At 38.4% G+C, this 22,420-nt stretch overlaps 1 protein-coding gene across 1 annotated transcript in view; it reads left to right on the top strand.

The window, feature by feature from the left end:
- kif17 (kinesin family member 17) overlaps positions 1 to 14,916 on the top strand; it is an 83,131-nt gene extending 68,215 nt beyond the window's left edge. The window contains exons 12-14 of the mRNA XM_048614925.1: positions 9,887 to 9,957; positions 13,189 to 13,306; positions 14,430 to 14,916. Coding sequence (XP_048470882.1) covers positions 9,887 to 9,957; positions 13,189 to 13,306; positions 14,430 to 14,638 — 398 coding nt within the window. The 3' untranslated portion in view covers positions 14,639 to 14,916. The remainder of the gene's footprint in view (positions 1 to 9,886; positions 9,958 to 13,188; positions 13,307 to 14,429) is intronic.
- Positions 14,917 to 22,420: the final 7,504 nt, after the last annotated feature.

The raw sequence follows: 22,420 nt of genomic DNA, 5'->3' as shown, positions 1-22,420 counted from the left end.
CCTCAATCCCATGCCTCCGTATTTTCTGCAATAGCCTACCATGGGGAACCTTATCAACCGCTTTACTGAAATCCATATACACCACATCAACCGCTTTACCCTCATCCACCTGTTTTGGTGAAGGCCTTCAGGTATAAGTGACAATCAGGCACATGACTAGGCAGTGATGGGACTTCTCCAGAAGCAACTAATCTTAATGGCAGAAATCCTGACCCCCACCTGAAGCCGCTGCTCATTCAGAGTTTGATGGCTGTGTATTGCTTGGCAACACCACCTGGGAGGCAATGGCTGCTGCTGATGATGCTCCCATCTGAGGCTCTGGATCACTGAGGGATCCAGGCCCCAAGTAAGTGGTGGCAGTATGACTATTGTAGAGGAGGCAGGAGGAGGTCAGCAGCAGGCCACTTTCCCAATTCTAGGTCGCTAGCACTGTGCCATTGAACAAGAAACCAGCCCCAACCCCTGGAAGCCTGCATGCAAATGTGACAGGTCTTTGGACTTTATGCATGGCAAGCCCAGTGCTCACCACTGGGTGAATATGTGGCGTCAGGATGAGGCCATTAAGTGGGCATTAATAGGCCATTTAAGGTCTCAACTGGTAAAGAAGGCAGAGGGCTGTCCACAAGCATTCCCACCTAGACTAAATCTGGGCAGAAGCATGAAGGCAACAAGATTCTACCTTGAGAAGGGTAATAAATTCTGCGTTGTGAATGGCATTGTCAAATTGACTTTAAAAATGTCTGAGAGCAGCAGTTTTTTCAAAGCAGATTTCTGCAAGCGTTTCTGTTCATGGGCATTTCAAGAATGCATTGTTATTGTATGGATTGTTGGTTTTGTACACAGTAGAGTGGTTTTCAACTCCTGTGCTGCGGCACTCTGGTGTTCCGTGAGGACTGTCCAAGTATGTCATGAAATTTTGTACAAAGGTAATAGAAATCAATGTAAAAGAAACATTGCTTCGATCTAACCAAAATTACAATGCATACAACTTGTGTAAATTAATCACCAAATTAAAAGCAAGGTTTCAGTCCTTCAATTTTAAAACAGAAACATTCTAAATGCAGGTGGCTAAAGGGTAAAATTGAGATGACATGATAGTTTTTAACAGTGAACATAGAAACCAAGCAACAGTGTTTGTGCATTTTTTATAGATAGTAAAATGAGACAAAACAAGCTAACATATATAGCTAAGTTGTCTATATCTACATTTCTTTGTGAAATCTATTTTATTTCCCCGATCTAAGATGAAATGGATAAGTTTGTTGTTACAAGAGGTGATTCCTCAGAGACAATATGATGAGAGCTGTCTGCCCTTCGGATATTCATGGATAGGAAATGCCACTTGCCCCTTACCTGAATGTCTTGACTGCGGAGATTAGTTGGAAAACGCTCCAGTTGTACAAAAAAGTCAAAACACTATTTGCAGACAAGATATTCATCCTTTGCAAACAAAAACATTCAGCACTTCAAATACTTGAAAGAACAAAATAAATGTCTGATGGAATGTGTGCAGACTAGTTATCTGGTGGCTGAGCTTTTAGCAAAATCAAAGAAGCCCCATATCATTGCCAAAACCTTAGTCATGCTTGCAAGTAAAAAAAACATTAGTGTTATGTTACGAGCTGATGCTGCAAAAGAGATCTACAACATTCTACTGTCTGATAATACAGTTAAATGGCAAATTGACAATGTCCATTGGTATAGAGGAGATGCTGCAAGAGAAGTTAGCTACTCCTGAAAAATTTGCTTTATAGATTAAAGAGCCTACTGATATAAGTGCACGTTACTAGCAGCTGGCCACTATTCAGTATGTTAATAGGAACTCTATTCAGGAAATGTTTTGGTAAGGACATGATCAAGTCATGCAACTGGTAAAGAAATATTTCAAGAAAGAATATTACAGGTAACAGATAAATACTTGTAGAAAAGACAACCCGTGCCATGTGTTAGAGCATTTGACTGTTAGAGGAGCCTCCATCCTGGGGCAAGTCAAAATATTTGACGGAGCAAAACCTGACATTCAGATCAACCATTGCATCCTCCACTGAGAAATTCTTGTAGCGAAACAATGTCACCAGATGTAGCTGTAATATGAAAGCAAACAATGAAAATTATGAATGATAGTATACATTTAACCAGTAAACGGCAGAGGGATCCAGTCATACAGGTCCACAGTTCCCTAAAATTGGCAACACAAATGGATAAGATGGTCAGGAAGACATATCGCTTGCTTGCCTTCATCGGTCGGGGCATAGAGTGTAAAAATTTGCAGGTCACTTTGCAGCTGTATAGAACTTTACATCAGATACATTTGGAATATTTGTATACAGTTCTGGTTGACATACTATTAGCAGGATATGGAGGCTTTGCAGAGGTTACAGAAACAGTTTACCAATATGTTGCCTGGTTTGGAAGATATAAGCTATGAGGAGAGATTGGGCAAACTTGGTTTGCTTTCCGTCAAATGTCGAAGGATGAGGGGCAACCTGTTGGAAATTAACAAAATTATGAGAGGCTGGATAGTTGGAGTCTTTTTCCCAGGGAAAGAAATGTCAGTTACTAGGTGACATAAATTTAAGGTAAAAGAGGGTAACTTTAAAGGAGATGTGAAAGACAAGTTTTTTTTACACAGTGTGCGGTTAGTGCCTGGAATATGCTGCCAAAGGAGGCGGATACAATCACAAGAGACATCTTAACAGAGAGAAATGGTCTGCATAGAGGCAAAAGGTTTTTAGTTTAGAAAGGCATCATGTATTGACATAGTCTTGGTGGGCCAAAGGGCATGTTCTTTGCTATACTGATCTTAGTTCTTTGTGCATAAAATCACAGCCATTGAAATCACATTTGTTCACTATCTTGTACACAGAGATGGGGGACAAGCAACAAAGTTTACTGTTACAAATCAAAGTGCAATGGTTATTGCGGGGACATTTCTCTTCCATGTTCATGAGCTCTGAAGAGAACTGACAGAGTTCTCAACAGTGCATCAGCTGCCTTACTGATGAATGCTGGTGGACTAAACTGGCATATCTGTCAGACATTGTCACCCATTTGAATGAGCTGAATACTAAAATGCAGGGGAAGAACTAGGCAATCCTGACCATCAGAGATAAACTTCAAGGTCTCAAATCAAAACTGGGCCTTTGGCAAGAGACAGGGGCAGGGGGTTCAATTGAAATGTTTCCACCAACATCAACAGCCAGATGCAGCTGTCAAGGTGCACAGCCTCATATTCAAACATCCAAAACACTGTAAGAGAAGTTTGAATTCTATTTCCCCTCAATAAATGTGGAAGGCTATAACTGGATAAGTGATCCAATTAGTTCATTGTCTTCTGATGCACCACAAAAGCTGATGTTAAAAGAGAAAGAGGAATGCACAGAGCTACGGATAGATCACACAACAAAGTTGAAGTTTGAGGGTGTCTTTGTATGTGTTTTGCCTGATTGCAGTACATGAATATTCAACAATCTGTCTCCATGTTTTTGCTGTATTCTCGCCATTTCTGGCAACATACCTTTGCGAGTTAGTGTTTTCAATACTGGTATATGTGAAAAACAAGAGGAGGCACTTGTCAGTGGACCAACATTTGCAGGTGGCCTTCTTATCAGTTCCTCCCCAGATCAAAAGGCTCTATGCATGCTGCTGGGCCCAATCTTCCCCCTAACCAAGTAAATAGAAATTTATTCAACTTTGCATTTTGCTCTGATCCATCGAATTTCAGTTATGTGTTGGTTCAGTTATTTAATTAAAATTATACTTTTAAAAATATTGTTACAAATATGAAATGTCATCTGTGAAAATCAGACACCTGAACCAAGTACCATGTGAGGAATAGATTTAGGGCCCTGAATAGTTAGAAATAGTTGAGTTGAGCAGATTTTGAATGTGTCTGTGCTCTCAGTTGAAAACAGCATATTGTTTCAGGTTTGAAATACACTTATAGAATCTCAACAGTGCAGAAAGAGACCATTTGGCCCATCAGGTCTGTGCTGACCTTCCAATGAGATCCAGCCTCCTACCCTGCCCTCGTAACCCGGTATTTCCCATGGCTGATCAACCTAGTCTGCACATCCCTGGACACTACAGGGCAATTTAGCATGGCCAATCCACCTAATCTGCACATGTTTGGACTGTGGGAGGAAACTGGGGCACCTGGAGAAAACCCACACACACATGGGGAAAATGTGCAAACTCCACACAGTCGCCCAAACTTGGGATCAGACCCCGGTCCCTGGCGCTGTGAGGCAGCAGTGCTAATCACTGAGCCACCATGCCACAGGACTCCAAGGAAGAAGGTGGAAATAGAAGTCAAAGAGAAGGCATTATATTGGTCACAAGATGTTTCCATCCAATGATGAATATATTCACTGCAGGGTGTTTCAGGCATTTTACATTTATAGATTTGGCAGATTGTGAAGTATTGGACAGTGGCTACGTGTTTACTGTGCATGGAATAGACTGGCTAAAGCGTTACCTAGACTCTCTGGGTAAAAAAAAGGGACAAAATGAACAAAATTTGACACTTCTACCAGTTTCACATTTGGGAAAGACAACAGACTGAAATCTCTGAAATTAGTGGTTGTTTATTCCTTTTAAAATAGCCAGAATCGATCATTTTATTAGCAGAGATGTACTGCCTGTGAAATACTTGTTATTAAGTATAATATCAATGAAGAAATTACAGATGGAAAGTAACAAAGCTGTTGTATTTAGAAAATCTGTGTATTTGCAATTTACAACATCGAGGCACTATTGTATTCTTTTAATGGAACATAACCTCTCCACTAAAGAAATTAAAGAAATATTATTGACATAAGGGGATGGAAATATAGAAGACAAAATCGCAGTTGTGTTAAAATTACATAGGCAATGTGCTTATCCGTTATCTAAAAAATTAAAACTTTTAGTAGAGGATGAATGAGTAAGGGATAGGAAGTACGATAAGCTCGTAGAGATAAATTTGAGAAATATGAATGTACACTGTCACAAACTGACCAAGAAATTTCAGTGAGTTAATGGATTTAAAGATATGGGACGATCAGCCAACAATAATACATAGTGCAGATATGAAAATAATTGGGGATAAGGCAAAGGAAAGGTGGATAGGGAGCTAACTTGGACTACAGGCAAAATTTCTCACTGATGATTGGGAAGGGAATTTGCTAATGATGAATTCAGAGATATGTGCACATGTATGGACATAACTGTTACGAATATGGAAGCAGAAAGCCACTTCAGCAATGGTTATGTGAAAGGAACCGTACAGTAATTGACAAAATTAGTCAGTCAATTTTGAAAGATCAGCGAAACTGTAAATTGTCATCTACACTATCTAATCATGCTAAGAATCCATTGCAGATGGTGAAAGGATATAGTGATTATCTGTAAGGTTTTGGGATGAATCCTAAATTTCATCAGTAATAAGCGATCAGCTTGGAAAAGGACTTTGATTAATTCTGGTTTTTCAAAGCATTTGAATGCATTGCAGGCATTCAGAAAGGCTTTTGTGAAAACCAAAGTCTCAGAAAAAATTCAGTGGACCTTAAGGTATAAGGTCATCCAAAACCAATTTCAATCTGGGAGCCATGATTTATTATAAAGAATGGAGAGGCTGAGGGAATATTATTGGCAATATAATAATTGCACAGCATGGAACCAGGTTTTTTGGGTACAGTCTTCAAGATTGCTTGGTATGAATTATACATTTGCGAGTTCTGAAGGAGTTACAGAAAATAGGAGTCAGGTACTTTTCATACTCAGTGTTGCATGGTAATGAGGATCAAACTGCTGCAATTGTCAGTTTGTCTGAGGATGGATAAATCAGTTCTGATGGTAAATACGACATCATTAGACACATAGGCAACTGTCAAAAGTGGATACCAAAGTCAAATATTTATCAGAAGGAGAAAGTAAATGAAGAAATGTGATTATGATAAGTAGAACAGGGAAGGCCACTGGAAAATATAAAAGCTGGATGAGGATTAAGCCCATAGATTGGAAACATGGATTACAAAAATGAAAGAGACAAAAATGCAGTGAAAAGTCAAACAGTGGATCTAGAAATAAATGTGTCCCTAGAAAGAGATCACAAACTATTGAAATAAATCCTTCTAATAAAGAGGAAATGTTTAAAGAAGATGTGAAAGGAAAGCTTTTTACACAGAGAAGCTTGAAACATGCTGCAGGGAAGGTGGTAGAAGCAGATGCAATAGCAATGTTTAGGAGGCGTTTAGATAAACATACAAACAGGCAGGGAATAGAGGAATACAGACCATGTGCAGACAAATGGGATTAGTTTAGAATGGCTTCATGGTCAACACAGACATGGTGGGCCAAAGGGCCGGTTTCTGTGCTGTACTGTTCTGTTTTCCATGTAACAGGAGTGGGAGGTTAAACAGTAGCAGTCCAAAAAGAGATAGAAAGCAAAATTACAAGGACAAGAAATATAATACAAACCAGGAATATGAGGAGCAGAAGCCCATGTGATTGGGAAGTCTTAATAGTCATGAACAAACTACGAGATTAGTTAAAAAAAAGATGCCATACAACAAGAACTATAAAGCTGGAGAAAATTGAGAATGTACACACAGTGTTCCTGGATAGGGATTAACCAGCCCTATCACATGGGTGGATATGCATCAAAAAGGTAGCTCAAGGTGGGATTTATAAGGCAAAAGCGACATGATAGCATGAGCTTTGAAAATAAACTGGAGAATCAAGATATAAGGGTGGATTCGCTGACAGCAGGAAAAGTATTTTAAATTTTTTCTGGCTTTGGTAGTAACAAATGTTTGTGAAGGTAGATCAGTTGATATTAAATTTGCATTTCTGCAGAGATATCAGTTTAAAAGAGAAATGTTTCTTCACGTTTGAAAAGCAGCGCCAAATGAAGTGGGGACACTTTGGAACTTAAATATGTGTATTGGCCTAAATGACATCTCTGTGCTTTGGTATTAAAATTGAATTGTCTTCAGTTAAAAGCATGCACTGCCATGTTTTACAGACACCATAAGCTGCAGTTTTCACCATCTTTATGATGATTGTAGATGATCTTTAGTGGGGAGAGAGCAGTGAATTTGAAAACATTGTCATAAATGGGATCAAAACGGAATTCAAATTTAGAAGCCAGGTTTTCCATGTAACAGGAGTGGGAGGTTAAACAGTAGCAGTCCAAAAAGAGATAGAAAGCAAAATTACAAGGACAAGAAATATAATACAAACCAGGAATATGAGGAGCAGAAGCCCATGTGATTGGGACGTCTTAATAGTCATGAACAAACTACGAGATTAGTTAAAAAAAAGATGCCATACATTGTATGCCAAGATGCCAAGTACATTGGTTTAGAAATCAGGCAGAATGAGTCAAGCATCACTTTGCATCAGCAATTTTATTTGAAATATGTCACCCCATTGCTATCAGCCTAAGGTAGGGCTTTATAAAAAGATGCACCCAAACAAGGCCAGATGCCAGTTTTGAGGTCTTAAAATTGAGTACCACTGTGAAAAATAAAGGTGGAAGATATTTTCCATGCAAATGAAACATTGCAAAAAATATTGAGTGAGAATATTGGAAGGAATTCTAAAAAGAGATTCAACATCAACATTCAGTTAGTGCTACATCAATACTGTTTCACCATGGGATAACGTACACTCAATAAAATGTGTGAATGAAAAAAGTCTGAGGGACAATACTGCAGTTTTAAAACAGATGTTGGCGAATGGAGAGATCACCAAATTGAAATGGATGGATAGCAGCAGTCAATTATCCGACTGTTTTACAAAGAAAGCAGCAAGTTCTAAGAAACTGTTGGATGTACTGGACAAATGGATGCTTGGAAATTTATGGTACCTAGAGAAAAATATTGGAATATAATCTGTTTTTATTTGTATTTTTTCTTACTCTGTTATGATCCCAGCAGATTTTATTACTGGAAAATGCAGACCCTAATGAGGAACTTGGCTTGATGAATCATATTTTATTTTTAATTTTTTACAAAGTGTTTGCTTGCTGAACCATAAGCATGCAATACTGCAGATGTTGCTTTAACAACAAAACGAATGTACATGAAACGTAATCCAAACTATCTACTTATATTCCAAATTCAAAGATTTTAAACACACAGTAAAAGTGTAATCCCCTTAATCTTAAAACACTCCTTTATAAATTGAAAAGAAATAAAGCAGGTTTTGTATAGTTTCCCAAAATACCCCTGATACAGTTTGTAAAACCCTACACCTGCTACAGTATCCAAAACACACTCCATGACTCCTGTATCTTGGGAGGTTGAAGTCACCCATGTCTTTCATTTTTAAACTGGAACTGCGGATGTATTCTTCCAGGACCTATCACAATACTTGAACTTCAACATGCTCAGCTTAAATAACTATTCCTGGGTCTACGTCCTGACACTTCTGGTCTGGAACTAACGTTCACTTTTTACTCCAAAACAATTTTATTCACTAAATCTGTCATTCCATTCTCAGGAACACTATTTATACAGCCATCATTTTCCAAGGTCTTCTCAGGGCTAACCCACTGAAGGTAAAAAGTGAACTAAAAGTCTCTCAGTTATGGGGGTTCCCCTTAAACTTCAAAAAAAATCCACAAATTCCAGAATTCTGTAACAAACCTTTGAGGCCCCATTATTTACCATACTGAGTCACAAAGACTCTAAAATAAGCAAAAGTCCATTAGTGCACAAACACTCAATAGCCTGGCTTCAGAAATCACCATGGTTACATAAGCACTTACATGTTAATAACTTCGGACACATGGAAAACCTACCAGTTGCTAACTCAAAAGCAACACCCAATCCCCCAAAACATCATTAAAAATTATGCCTATAAATCAACAGTCTACATCACAATTATTATAGATCGATTCGACTAATAAGAGATAGGGGAATCTGTTATCATCTAAAATGGATGAAGGAAAGCCTGAAACCTGATGGAATGAGGGATTATATGATTGATATATTAATGAAGAGTTAAGTGTATGAATCAGTTGCATAAATTTAGCAGCTAATAATCAGTGATGCATTTTATTGTGTGTGGCTAATTGAAGTAAAGCTATCGCAAAAAATGTGGACACTCAGTTCTGTTTAAAAAGTTATATTTTGGACTATAACACTGTGAACATCTTAACAGGTTTTCTTGGAACTAAACTTGGAATACAGGCTAGCTTTCAAGGGAAAATGAAAGTAGCAGTCAGTGAAGGCACTGCCCATTATTAACACATTTAGCTATGACAAATAGTAAACTAATTATCAGCATGTTTCCTGTCTTTGGAAAAGGAATCCAAAATAACTAGAGTCCACTTGAAAAAAATGTCATAAGGATACATGGAAAGAGGGTTTAGGTTTTTCAAGTGCCAGCTTTCATATTGGGAACAGCGTGTAGAGTTCCATTGAGCTGCCCGGTTTTAAAAACTAGAGTGTTACAAGTCTGAAATATTGCAAAAATCAAGGATTACATAACTGATTATTTTCTGTACCCTTTTGCATTGAGCTAATTACAATTGTGGTGAAGTGTATTAACAGCTAATTTTATTCTTGGTGATACAAGTTAGCAGTGTGGTGGTAGTCTCTATCTTTTGTCGTGGAAGAGAGACCACAATGGGCAAACTGTGTAATCTCTAGTGCTAAAGGCCATGATAAGAATAATTATCAGTCCTCCAACCTCTGATTCCCTCCATGCTACACATTGTAACATATTCAGAGAACAAGGTCTACCTTGGAATGGTCTTCCTGTAATATAAATAAGATGCATAAAAAAAATTGTTATGTTTACTAGATCAACCAGAAATGAGACAATTTTGGATAGGAATAAAGTGCAGTTCTTTATGTTGTAAAAGTTAATTTCAATTATTTTATTTTCTTTTCAGCTGGCTCTAGTCTAGCGCCATCTAAGCAGGGGATGAGAGTCACTACAACTGAAATTGCTGATTGCTCAATGGTAAGTCTCACCTACAAAATCATTATACAGACTGCCAGAAATACATTGTTAAACTCAACTGACATTAGCTTTACTTGAACATTTATAATACTGAAGCAGAGATATTAAGTTTTGATCATGCAATCTAATTTGAGGAGCAGACTGCATTGTATTCACCTTGGGCTGATATGTGGCAAGTAAGTTTTGGAATACAGAGGCTTTAACTATAACCTCCTCTCTTAACGTAAAAGAATATTACTATTACTGAATTACCCTCTTATCAACAATCTGAAAGTCACCATTGGCCAGAAACTTAACTGGACCAGCTGTGTATATATTTTGGCTACAAAAGGAAGTCTGAAGGTGCATATTCTGTGAAAAGGAACTCAGCTCCTTTCTGCCAACAAATCACACGTTAGGAATGTGACTGCAAAATCTCCGCTTGCCTGGATGAGCGGAGCTCCAACAGTATTCCGGAAGGTCAGCATTATCCAAGACAAAGGCAACCTACTTGATCAGCGCCCCATCCAGCAGATGAACCATTCATCCCTTCATCATCAGTAGACAGTGACAGCAGTGTTTTCCATCTACAAGATGCTTGCCAAGGTGCCTTTAACAGCATTTCCCTAACTAGTGAGCTCTATTACTTATAAGAATGAGGGCAACAGGTACATGAGAACACCACCACTTCCAGGTTTCCCCACAAATTATACACCATTCTGACGTGGAAATATATCATTTTTCCTTCATCGTCGCTGGCTCAAAATCTTTGGAATCCCTCCTGAACAGCAATGGGGGAATGTATCACAACATCCACTACAGTGGTTCAAGAAGGTGGCTCATCACAACTTTCTCAAAGTTATTAAGGGTTAGGCCATAAAAGGTGGCCTTGCCAGTGATGTCCACATTTTTATAAATAATAAATAAAATGTATTTTTGTGCAATGGTTATTTAATAAGAAGATGTTCTTAGAAATGGGACATTCTGTCTAGATGTCTAGGCCTCACACCTAAAATGCGTTGTCTGACCTGGGATGTCACCTCTGGTATACTGAGGGAACTGATAAAACCTTTAGTTATCTCGGGGCCAATGACTTGAAAGAAATTCAGGAATTTGCATATTAATCCTTTCTAACTGATTAAAGATTTAACAGCCATCTTAGGTTTGTTCAACACCGCATCAGTTCTATGACCCTTTGATATTTTGCTTATAAATTCTGTGTCCAATGCTATCTCTCTCACTGACACCTGAAGGAGTGAGACTCCAAAAACTTGTATCTTCAAATAAACCTGTTGGACCCTAACCTGGTGTCATGTGATTCTGTCTGGAAAATTCTTCTTTAAGAAATTACAGATAAAAATAGATTTAAAAAATGATGAATAAAATGTTGCAGAGTGTAAGGACTGAGCAGTGCTTGCTTCATTGTTTCAGAAGCTGCTGGCTATTCAGAAGTTCATTCAATTGACATCCTATTGCCAAATGTATTGTCAGCATTATATAGGTAGAATATCACACCCATCTCTAAGTTAGTGGATTTCAAGCTTCTGTGTGCTGTTTGGCTGCCACATTTCCCATAATTAAGATGATTACTTGACTTTAGAAATACTTAATTGGCTGTAATGTGTTCTGGGGTGCCCTGACGTGATAAAAATGTTTTATAAATCTGGTTCCTTCTTTCTGTAATGATTAGAAAATTGCTCAAATCTAGTATGGTGATGCCTGCATTGTGGATGGAAAATTAAATTTCTAACAAAATCACGGCATGGTGGTTTAGGCTACATGATGGCTCAGTGGTTAGCACTGCTGCCTCACAGGACCAGGGACCCGGGTTCAATTCCACCCTCGGGCGACTGTCTGTGGGGAGTTTGCACATTCTCCCCGTGTCTAGGTGGGTTTCTGCTGGGTGCTCCGGTTTCCTTCCACAGTCCAAAGATATGCAAGTTAGGTGGATTGGCCATGCTAAATCACCCATAGTGTTCAGAGATGTGCAGGTTAGGTGAATTAGCCATGGGAAATGCAGAGTTACAGGGATGGGTCTGGGTGGAATGCTTTTTGGAGGGTCGATGTGGACTCATTGGGCCGGATGGCCTGTTTCCACGCTGTAGGCATTCTACAGATTAATGGTGATGTTCATTACTTATGTGAATCAAATTTCTTCAACATAGGAATTTGCTATTTTATCCTAAAAAGCAGTATCATCAGGCATAGATCATTCGTGTTAATTGCATAAATTACTTTCAACTAATCTACATAGGAACATCACCATCTCTATCTTAACTTAGAAGTATACCCCATTCCTTCATTGTCACAGTTTGAACACCTTTCACCTCATGGTTGCACCCCATGAGTGAATGATTTACAAAAATGACTAGTAAAGATCAGGTGGCAATAAAAGAATCCTGAAACTTAATCTTTTTAAGATGGAGACATGCCCAGCATAGCTGCACTGATCACGATGAACAAAATTTGAAGAAGATAATTTCTGGTGCATTGATGATTTTGAGGTACTCATCAGCAGAATAAATATACAGACTGTTTAAATGTGACTCTGAAACAGTGTGAATGGGCGTCCATAAATTGAAATAACTTCCTCGAGATAAAGTATGGTGAGAAATCACCCTTGAGGAATGTTGCATTACTGGTGCTGAATGTGAAATACCAGCTGAGGAGTAACACTTGAACATATTAAGATTTCTAGTCTGGTATATATGGTATCAACTGTTCCATCTGTGAATGCTCATTTTGAGCAAAAGCAGGTCCAATTTCTTACTAAACAATTTAATGCAGAAAATAATATTCAAATTGTCTTATTCAGTATTGAAAAGCAATTGACATAAATATTTTTAAAACTCATATTTGTCCTGTTAAATAGTAATCAGTGTTCTATTTTGTTGATGTTGCATTACTTCGAATTGGGGGAACCTAGGGTCTGGAGCTACAGTTTACTGTAAAAGGGCTCTGTGGTACAAGATAAGTTTACACAAATTAGGTACTCTGTATAGGGCTGACAGTTCTGAACATAAGTTAAACTTATCTAAAAGACTGAATGGCAAACCAACAAATTATACTTTTTTAAACATCCCAGACAACTTTTTCAGTGCTGGCTCTAAATCAAAAACATTATCTGTCATGTTCCAAACAGTTCACTGAATCTTGAATGACAGTTTTTAAATGAATTATTCCACAGAAAATGCACTATTTTTGCTGTGATAAGAATGAAATGTGTTTTCAAATATCATTACTGATTTATAGGAGGAAGACCGTTACAGGCAAATGCTGAACCGCAGTGACAGTGAAAATATTGCCAACAACTACTTCAGGTCAAAGCGTGCTAGTCAGATCCTGAATACCGACCCTGCACGAAGTCTCTGTAAGTATTTTCACAATCCATAATGAAAGCAATAATACTAAAGTTACCATTGGGAACTATTTCAAATATTATTCCTTCCAAGTGGAAATATCAGAACTCAGAAGCATTTGCCAGCTTAAAAAGTATCTTGTTGAGGATACCTTTTATTGTTATGGTAGATATTGGTCCAAGATGCTATTAAGGAAGTCTTTGAACTGGTTTGATCTCTTAATCCAGTAGTAAACCATAACTCATTGCTTTCGCATGGCATGCTGTACAAACAACTATCCAATCAAGCTACTAAAATGCATTGCAGTACTTCATAACCTGCATTATAGCAATAGAATTGGTTTAGCAATATGACCATCTGTATTAACATACAACTTCTGGGATCATCCCGGAACCCAGGAAGGAGGCCTGGGGTCTGTCAGTTAAACAAGCAATGGAATATGCAGTCCAGTTGTGTTTTGGGGGCGTGCATGGGTCTAGCAGAAAGATTCAGCAATACTGGAAAATGGGGGTCTTAAGATCTCTGGGGAAATGGCCCTGAAATCTGGAAATCTTACACTAGTCTTCCTGTCTTTGCATTCCTATCTTAAGACATTTAATGTGTAAACTTTTCTCAACATATATTCAGAATATCTGCCACGGTTGCAGCTATTCACAGATACTGTTTGTATGTGAGGAGTTTGAAGCAGAAAAGAAACAATGATCAATAATTAAATCTGTATCACTTAGATCACTTGGTTTGAAAATCCAGTTTGTTTATGCAGGGTTTTAGATAATCAAAGAAATATCAGTTCCTGTGGGACAGGGAACAGACACCTTTTTGGGCAATTTTTAAGAAGAAAAATACAATTTTGAACCAGCCAATTAAATAAAAACAGTTTCTGTATTAGGCCTAGCCCATACTGATCAATATTCATCATTGGCATGAATAAATCAGATTTAAATTATTCCTCAGTTTAACTCAAAATATTGTACTCAGATCTGATTCGCAAAACATCATAAAATAGAAATCCCTTTAATGATCAACTTTTGAAGTTGCATTTGGTTAAATTGGTCTGTGAATATTGCTCATGAAGAATGTTGTGGCATTGTGCAAATGACCCTATTTTGTGTTTTTTGTTCTCTCCTGTAACAGTGCACAACTCCACATCTGTGCATAATGTATCTCTTAACAATGGATCTTCTTCCCATGCTGCCTCCAACTTGAGCACAGTTTCTCCAACCCAGCCTCCAGAAATGCCCACACCAAGGCCATTTCGCTTGGAATCATTGGAACTCCGTGTGCCCTCAGCCAAAACCAAACGCAAGAAAAGCAAAAGCAGTTCTTTCATGGACATTGCCTGATTTGGAACTGTTGCAATAAATTGTTTTTAAAGACATTTGTTGTATTTTTCCCTTACCCTCATGCTCTTACTGCTCTGAACACTGACCTTGGCCATGGGTGACCCAGCCCTAGGTCTCTGCCAATGCTGCTGTGTCACCAGCTGCTGAGAGGTGTTTGGGATAGTAATAGAGCTACTGTCCCAAAGGCCTTCTTTGTATCTTAGCACTTTGTTTCCATTTGACACCTCCCCATAAAGGCATGTCTGCAATTAAGAAGTCATAATGATGCAGGAAACTGATTGAGACCTGTATTGGTCTAATGAGTCACACCACTATGCCATCTAATGATATTGTTATAGGAATTTGAATATATATAAAGCTAAATTACAAAACTCAAAGTTTCATACACCACATGTTTCATCTCAACAATAGCATAGTTCATATATTTTAAATTTTGCTAAATTCTTTACAAGAGGGTGCCAAAGTCCTTTATCCTATTTTCCTCTTGTCCTCTTTTTATTTCAATCAATTCATTCATCATCCATCCCTTCACATTAATTTTGCAAAACATTCCTGATTTTGTTTACTAAATTCCATCAAATTATCCAATGCCATCCCTTCTGGTAGTGCAGCTACATTTTTGTTTCTTTCTAATCTGCAAAACTTTATTTATATTGCAAATGAATCTGATCAAGTGCTGCCACCTTTTACCTCTCAAGAAAATGCCCTTAGTTTTCTTTACGTGTTCATCATCTTCATCTCACTATCTCTTATAATATCAAACCTTGTCCTTTCCTAATGAAGCTTTCAAGAAGCTTGGTTTCTTTCGTGCTTAACATTGCTTGTCTCCTCAACAATTCTGTTTCATGCTCAAGAATGTCTAACACTTTTATCATTACGCCAATATCAGGGAAGGTTCTTAAAATATTTCTGTAACATCCTAACAACTGTTAACATTCTCTAATAAGATACAAAAAAAGTCTTCTGATTCAATAATGATTTATAATTCAATGTTTCTCGTCACATGCAAATATGTCTCAGGCATTTCACACATGGAGAAAGTTAGTGTATGGTGAGCAAGAAGGAAAATGGATAACAGAAAGGGTGAAGATATAACTGATTGTCTCTCATTTCTAGCCACGAACTCTAGAAATAAGTAGGTGTGAAGATACAAGTTTGACAGTTTTCTTCTTTCACCTGAGTTTGAGATTTCTTACTATACCAGATGTACTCCTATAACCTTGCAGTCCACTTGAAATTTCCTAATACCTTCTTAACATTTTCTCCACTCTACATTCTCACTTTATTGAGATTGAGACTCATTATAGTATCCTATTCAAATACATTGGTTCTCAGGAGCTCCTTCAGTTTCATCTTGCATGGTTTTCCCCATTTTTAAAAATTTTCTGATCTATTGTCCTTTCTCTTTTATTGTTATAAACCTTGATGATGTACTGCCCTATATCAAGCAAATTGTTTGGCATCCCTCCAGGTGCCCTCAGGTTTTTACACCATTGTAAGCAGCTCCATTCACACAAGTTCCTTATGTCAAGATGCTCTTGGTGACGTTGTCTACTAGTCTCAAAAATAGTCATTTCAACGGGTCCACTTTTTAAAAACCTGTGTGGGCTGGGTGTTATGAGTTCACTCTGGGAGCAGGAGCAGAAGGTCAGGCTGTATATTTGCTACCATTAACAATGTTACACATAAATGGCTGCTGCAGTGATGTTATAAATATCATACATTTTATAAATTATTGTCGCTGTATTCTTGCACTGTCTGTGATGGCTAAACTGAGCCAAGCACTCAAAATTCAGAATTAACCAGTTAACCATTGCTGTCATTTAACTTTGATAAATAATCATACAGATCTTCAAATAGTTTTGTTGGTAAACATAACAACAAACTGCCTATCACAGGGTCCAAAGTTTGATTCTTGTCCTGAATTACTGAATTTCAGCACGGATTACTAAAGCAATGTAGTATGCATTTTATAATCCTTGTTTAAGGTAGGGAAGGAGGGTATGTAAAATAAATTGATTGGTATCTAATTACTCTTGGTGGAATTTTTTTGTTATGGATCTCAGTTGTAAAAATGGATTGGGCTTGACCATGATTTGACCCCACAGTCAAACATCCTGCTGTTGCAAAGAATGACACTGATGGACTGTATGTAGGGCCAGAGAGGATAGTCACACTGAAGAGCTTGGCTCTAGATAGTACTGACTTTGAAATTATTATGATTATTAAGGTCAGGTGGAACAAAACACCACCCTACATGTATTCCTACCTCAATTTATACGTAGAATTTGATGAAACTATTTAGACATGCAATTGGTTTTGAAGTTCCTTTGCTTAATAGGAAATCCCACTGTCTAAAGTGAGACTGAACTCCCAAGAAAGCTCCCTAATCTATGATAAATTAACTAGTCTCAATTTATTTAGGCTATTATATTTAGGCCATTCCAGATAAAGAAGAGGGTGAAATCAGCCAGGTGGTTGTTACCCAATAATCCTTACTGCAAAGTGACGTGCAGAAGCTGAATGGGGATTGCAAAGGGTTCTACTATCTTCACATCTGCCACTTGAGCAAGTTCTGGAAGCTGCTGGCACTTTTGCAACTGTCCTCTAACCACAAGGTAAAGAAGGAGGAAAATAGTTGTGGGCAAGTGTTGGAATTGAGAAGTACATGCCCATGTTCAGCTTAGAAATAAACTGAACAAAGAAAGAAATGCAGTCAAACTTTATTATGACCCACCATTAGGAGTAAGCAAAAGTTGGTTTAATTTTAGAATTTTAGAATTTTAACTAACAATCCTTCAACTCAGACTGACTTTTTTGAAAAATAATGACACGAGTACTTTCTGTTATAATGAGACGACTGCAGTCACTTTTAATGATAAATTAAAATGAGGTAAGGAGGAAATGGGCATAATTGTTCTTATTCATATATCTTTAAACTATGTAGTCACAGCAGGATTAATTTATGTATTATGTTACTTAAACTAAATTATTTGTTTGTTTATAACATTTTAAGCTTGTATCTGTACATATTCTGAATAAAGTTAAGAAAAGAACTGAGTTTTTCTGATTCCTCTTGCAATTAAAAAAACATTTGATGGAAGTTGTCACTGTGGACTTCATAATTTTCACAAACCTAACCCAGTCTCCCTCTTAATTCTATGTGTAAATGGACCTAGTGTGGGGTAGGACCACACAGATTGAAAGGTCAGGCTAGAGTCAAGTTAGGTAATCTCAATCTCTGCAGGATTCAAAGCCTGGAGGCAAAAAGCAGAATCAGGTAGGGCTTCTTCTGTCTTGTACCAACGACTCCCTACATCTAAATTTTCAAATGCAGACCTTACATGAAACTATTGGCTATGGCATCTAGGCTTAGATACAGTATAAAGAATGTCAGTTTGAGCAGGTAAGACTATAAACCTTAGTGTAACCCACCATCTTCGTGACAGCAGAGGTAAATACAGTGAATTCATTGTGAATCAAATCACAGGGGATCTACTCACAAATTTGTATTAAGCGGAGCTCTGAGAAAACTGAGGAAGCCCCTATGTAACCAGATTTGGCTACAAACTACTTTCTGAGAAAACAAAAACCCCAAATGGAAACACAGAAAAACTGTAAGTATTTTGAAAACACAGCAGTAGAATCATCCACTCCTTAGTGTTGCCCACTATTTGCTTAAAGCCACTGTTTTGCACTTGCAGTATGACTTCAAATTCTCTCCAATCAACAACATGTTTAACATTCTAACAGGTTTAGATGTATTTTCAGGTCTGAACGTCCCTTTGGAGGGAGACATATCAAATGATGGCTTACTTTGAGCTACATGATTTCATGTTCCAGCGTGGCCTAACTTTGTCTAATTGGTTGCCATAATCATATATCAGGCTTAAGTGAATTTGGCCAATCCAGCTTTAGCAGTGTGGAACTTTTGGTTTATCACAGGCGTCATTCTATTCAACATAACCGGAATTTCTCATAATCAGAATTTGACTTATCATAATTTTACTTGGGGTACATGATGGTCTAGTGGTATTATTACTAGACTATTAATCCAGGAATTCCGCATGTTCTGGGAACTGGCTTCAAATCCCACCATGGCAGATATCCATAAAAAAATATGGAATTAAGAATCTAATGATTACGGTGAAACAATTGTCAGAAGAACCCATCTTGTTCACTAATGTCCATCAGAGAAGGAAATCTGCCATCCTCACCTGGTCTGGCCATGTGACTCCTGACCCACAGCAATGTAGTTGACTCCCAGCTGCTTTCTGAAATGGTCTCACAAGCTACTCAGTTGTATCAATTGCTATGAAGTCAAAACAAAGAAATCAAACTGGACAGACCACCTATAACGGGCCTAGAACTGAAACGACAGCTGCAAAAACAGCTCTGCCAACCTGCAAATTCCTCCTTACAAACATCTAGGGGCTAGTGCCAAAATCGGGAGAGCTGTCGCACAGACTAGTCAAGCAACAACCTTACATAGTCATATTCACAGAATCATACCTTATAGATAATGTCCCAGACACCACCATCACAATCCTTGGATTTGTCCTGATCCAGCAGAAGTGGCAGCACAGTGGTATAAAGTCGGGAGGGAGTTACACTGGGAGTCCTCAACTTTGACCCCAGACCATATGGTGTCTCATGGCACCAGGTTATAAATGGGCAACGAAACCTCCTGCTGATTACCACATACCATCCTCCCTTGGCTGATGAATCTGTACTCTTTCATGTTGAAGAACACTTGGAGGAAGCACTGAGGGTGGCAAGGGCACAAAACATACTCTGGGTGGGGGATTTCAATGTCCACTACCAGGAGCGTCTCGGCAGCAGCTTTACTGATCGAGCCAGTTAGGTCCTAAAGGACATAGCTGCTGGACCAGGTCTGCAGCAGGTGGTAAAGAAACGTATAAGAGGGAAAAACAAACCTGACCTCATCCCCACCAATCTGCCAGCTGCAGATGCATCTGTCCATGACAGTATTGGTCTGCGTGACCACCGCACAGTCCTTTGGAGCCAAAGATCACCTTCACATTGAGTATACCCATCATCGTGTTGTATGGCACTATCACCGTGCTAAATGGGATAGACTTTGAACAGATCTAGCAATTCAAAACTGAGCATCCATGAGGTGCTGTGGGCCATCAACAGCAGTAGAATTGTACTCCAGCACAATCTGCAACCTGAAAGCCTAGCATAACTCCACTCACCCATTATCATCAAGCCAGGGGATCAACCCCAGTTCAATGGAGACTATAGGACAGCATGCAAGGCACAGTACCAGGCATACCTAAAAATGAGGAGTCAACCTGGTGAAGCTACCAAACAGGATTGCTTGCATAAGCAGAAAGTGATAATGTGACGATACTATGGCTTTAAGAGGTGTATTTTGCCCTTTTTCAGACAGAGAGAATGAGCGGCCTGCACAAAGTTAATTAAGTAAACATCTTGTGATGCCTTGGTTTTTTTTTAATTGGAACAATAGAAGAAGCCTGAATGTGTGGGGTCAAGGACTTTTAGCCTTCAGCAGTTGCTGCTGGGGTTTTGAAGCTGCAAGTAGAAGTTTTTATTCCTCTCTCTGTTACAGCTAAAAGCCAGGGTTCTCTTTCTACTGCTAGAATTGTAGCGAGACAATCTATTTTCTTGAATTTGCATTTGCCAAGGGTGTATTTATGGGATATTACTATATTAGAACAGTTAATTAATAGTAGTTAATGTATATATATTATTTTGTTAAGCATTTCAATACAGTTACAGTTAAGCCAATTCTTTTATTTTTATTTTGTCTGTATTTTAACTGCTGTGTAAAACTAAAGTGTGTTTAGCTTAAAGTCAAATAGTTTGACCAATCAAATTGCATCTGGAATTTACCTTTAAGATAAGAACAAGTTAGGGTCTAGGCTTTCTTCTTAATATATTTTGAGGGGTTTGGTCTGATCCATAACAATAAACAGAGTTAAGCAATCCCAAAACCAACAGATCAGATCTAAGCTGTGCAGTCCTGCCACATCCAGTCATGAATAATGGTGGACTATTAAACAATTCACTGGAGGGGGAAGCTCCACGAAAATCCTGTCTCAATGATAGAAGAGCCCAACACATCAGTTAAGGCTAAAGCATTTGCAGCAAACTTCAGCCAGAAGCGCCAAGTGGATGATCCACTTCAGCTTCCTCCAGAGGCTTCTAGATACCAGTCTTCAATCAAATGGATTCACTCCATGTGATATCAAGAAACAGTTGGAGGCATTATGCTGCAAAAGCTACGGGCCCTTACAATATTCCAGCAATAGTACTGAAGACTTGTACTTAAAGTCAAGTAGTTTGACCAATCAAATTGCATCTGGAATTTACATCTGCCCAACAGTGTGGAAAATTGCACAATTACACAAAAAACAGGACAATCCAACCTGGCCAATTACTGTCCTGTCAATCCATTCTCAATCATCAGTAATGTGATGGAAGATGTTACCATCAGTGCTATCAAGCAGCACCTGCTCAGCAATAAACTGCTCAGTGACGCCCAGTTTGGGATCCGTCCAGGCTATTCAGTTCCTGACCTCATTATAGCCTTGGTTCAAACATGGACAAAAGAACTGAATTACAGAGGTGAAGTGAGAGTGATAACCATGACATCAAGGCTTCACTTGACCAAGTGTGGCCTCAAGGAGCCCAGGCTGGAATCAAGGGCAAATTCTCCACTGGTTGGAGTCATACCTGGCACATAGGAAGATGGTTTGGAGGTCAGTCATCTCAGCTCCAGGACATCTCTGCAGGAGATCCTCATGGTAGTGTCCTCAGCCCAACCATCTTCAGTTGCTTCATCAATGACCTTTCCTCCAACAATAAGGTCAGAAGTGAGGATGTTCACCAGTGATTGCACAATGTTCAGCGCCATTCACGACTCCTCAGATAACAGGAAACAATCTCTCAGCATTATCTTGTCAAGTAACCATATGTGGAATATCTTGTCAAACTCCTTTTGGAAATTCAATTACACCTACTGGTTTCACTTCATCTATCCAGCTTGTTATCTCCTCAATGAATCCTAATAAACTTATAAGACTCTTTCACAAAACCATATTAACTCTGCTTGATAATAGACCCCTAATATTTTCCCAAGGACAAATGTTCATCTAACTGGCCTATAGTTAACTGTTTTGTTTTTGTCTCCCTTTTGAATAAAAATGTTATGGCAGTTTTCCAATCCTCTGGGACTTTTCCAAAATCCAACCATTATTGCAAGATGACAACCAGTGCATTCACTATCTCTAGCTACATTTTTTTTAATATCCTAGGATGCATCCCAACAGGTCCAGGGAATTTGTTGGCTTTTAGCCCCATTTGCTTCCCTGGTACTTTTTCTATAGAGATAAGTTATTCCATTGATTTCCTCCCATACTTTTGCCCCTTGATTATTTTGTACTTTTAGAATGTTCTTAGTGTCTACTGTGAAATCTGATGCAAAGTATTGATTCAACACCTTTGCCATTTCCTGGTTTCCCATTTTTATGTCCCCAGCCTCATTCTCTAAGGGACGTACATACATATTGGCTCTGTTCCTTTTTAGATAACTCTAGTTACCTTTTTTTTTCATATTGCTTGCTAGTTTACCCTCAAAGTTTATTTTTCATCCCACCTCTTTTTTTCAGTCATTTTCTGCTGGTTTTTAAAACTTCCCCAATCCTCTAGATTACCACTAATCCTTGACACACTATTTTTTTTCTTTCATTTGGTACTATCCTTAACTTCCTTCATTAACCATGGTTGGTTTAT

This window comes from Rhincodon typus, chromosome 31 (assembly GCF_021869965.1).
Source record: "Rhincodon typus isolate 14 chromosome 31, sRhiTyp1.1, whole genome shotgun sequence".
NCBI lineage: Eukaryota > Metazoa > Chordata > Chondrichthyes > Orectolobiformes > Rhincodontidae > Rhincodon > Rhincodon typus.
This window is presented reverse-complemented; position numbering and strand designations above follow the sequence as displayed.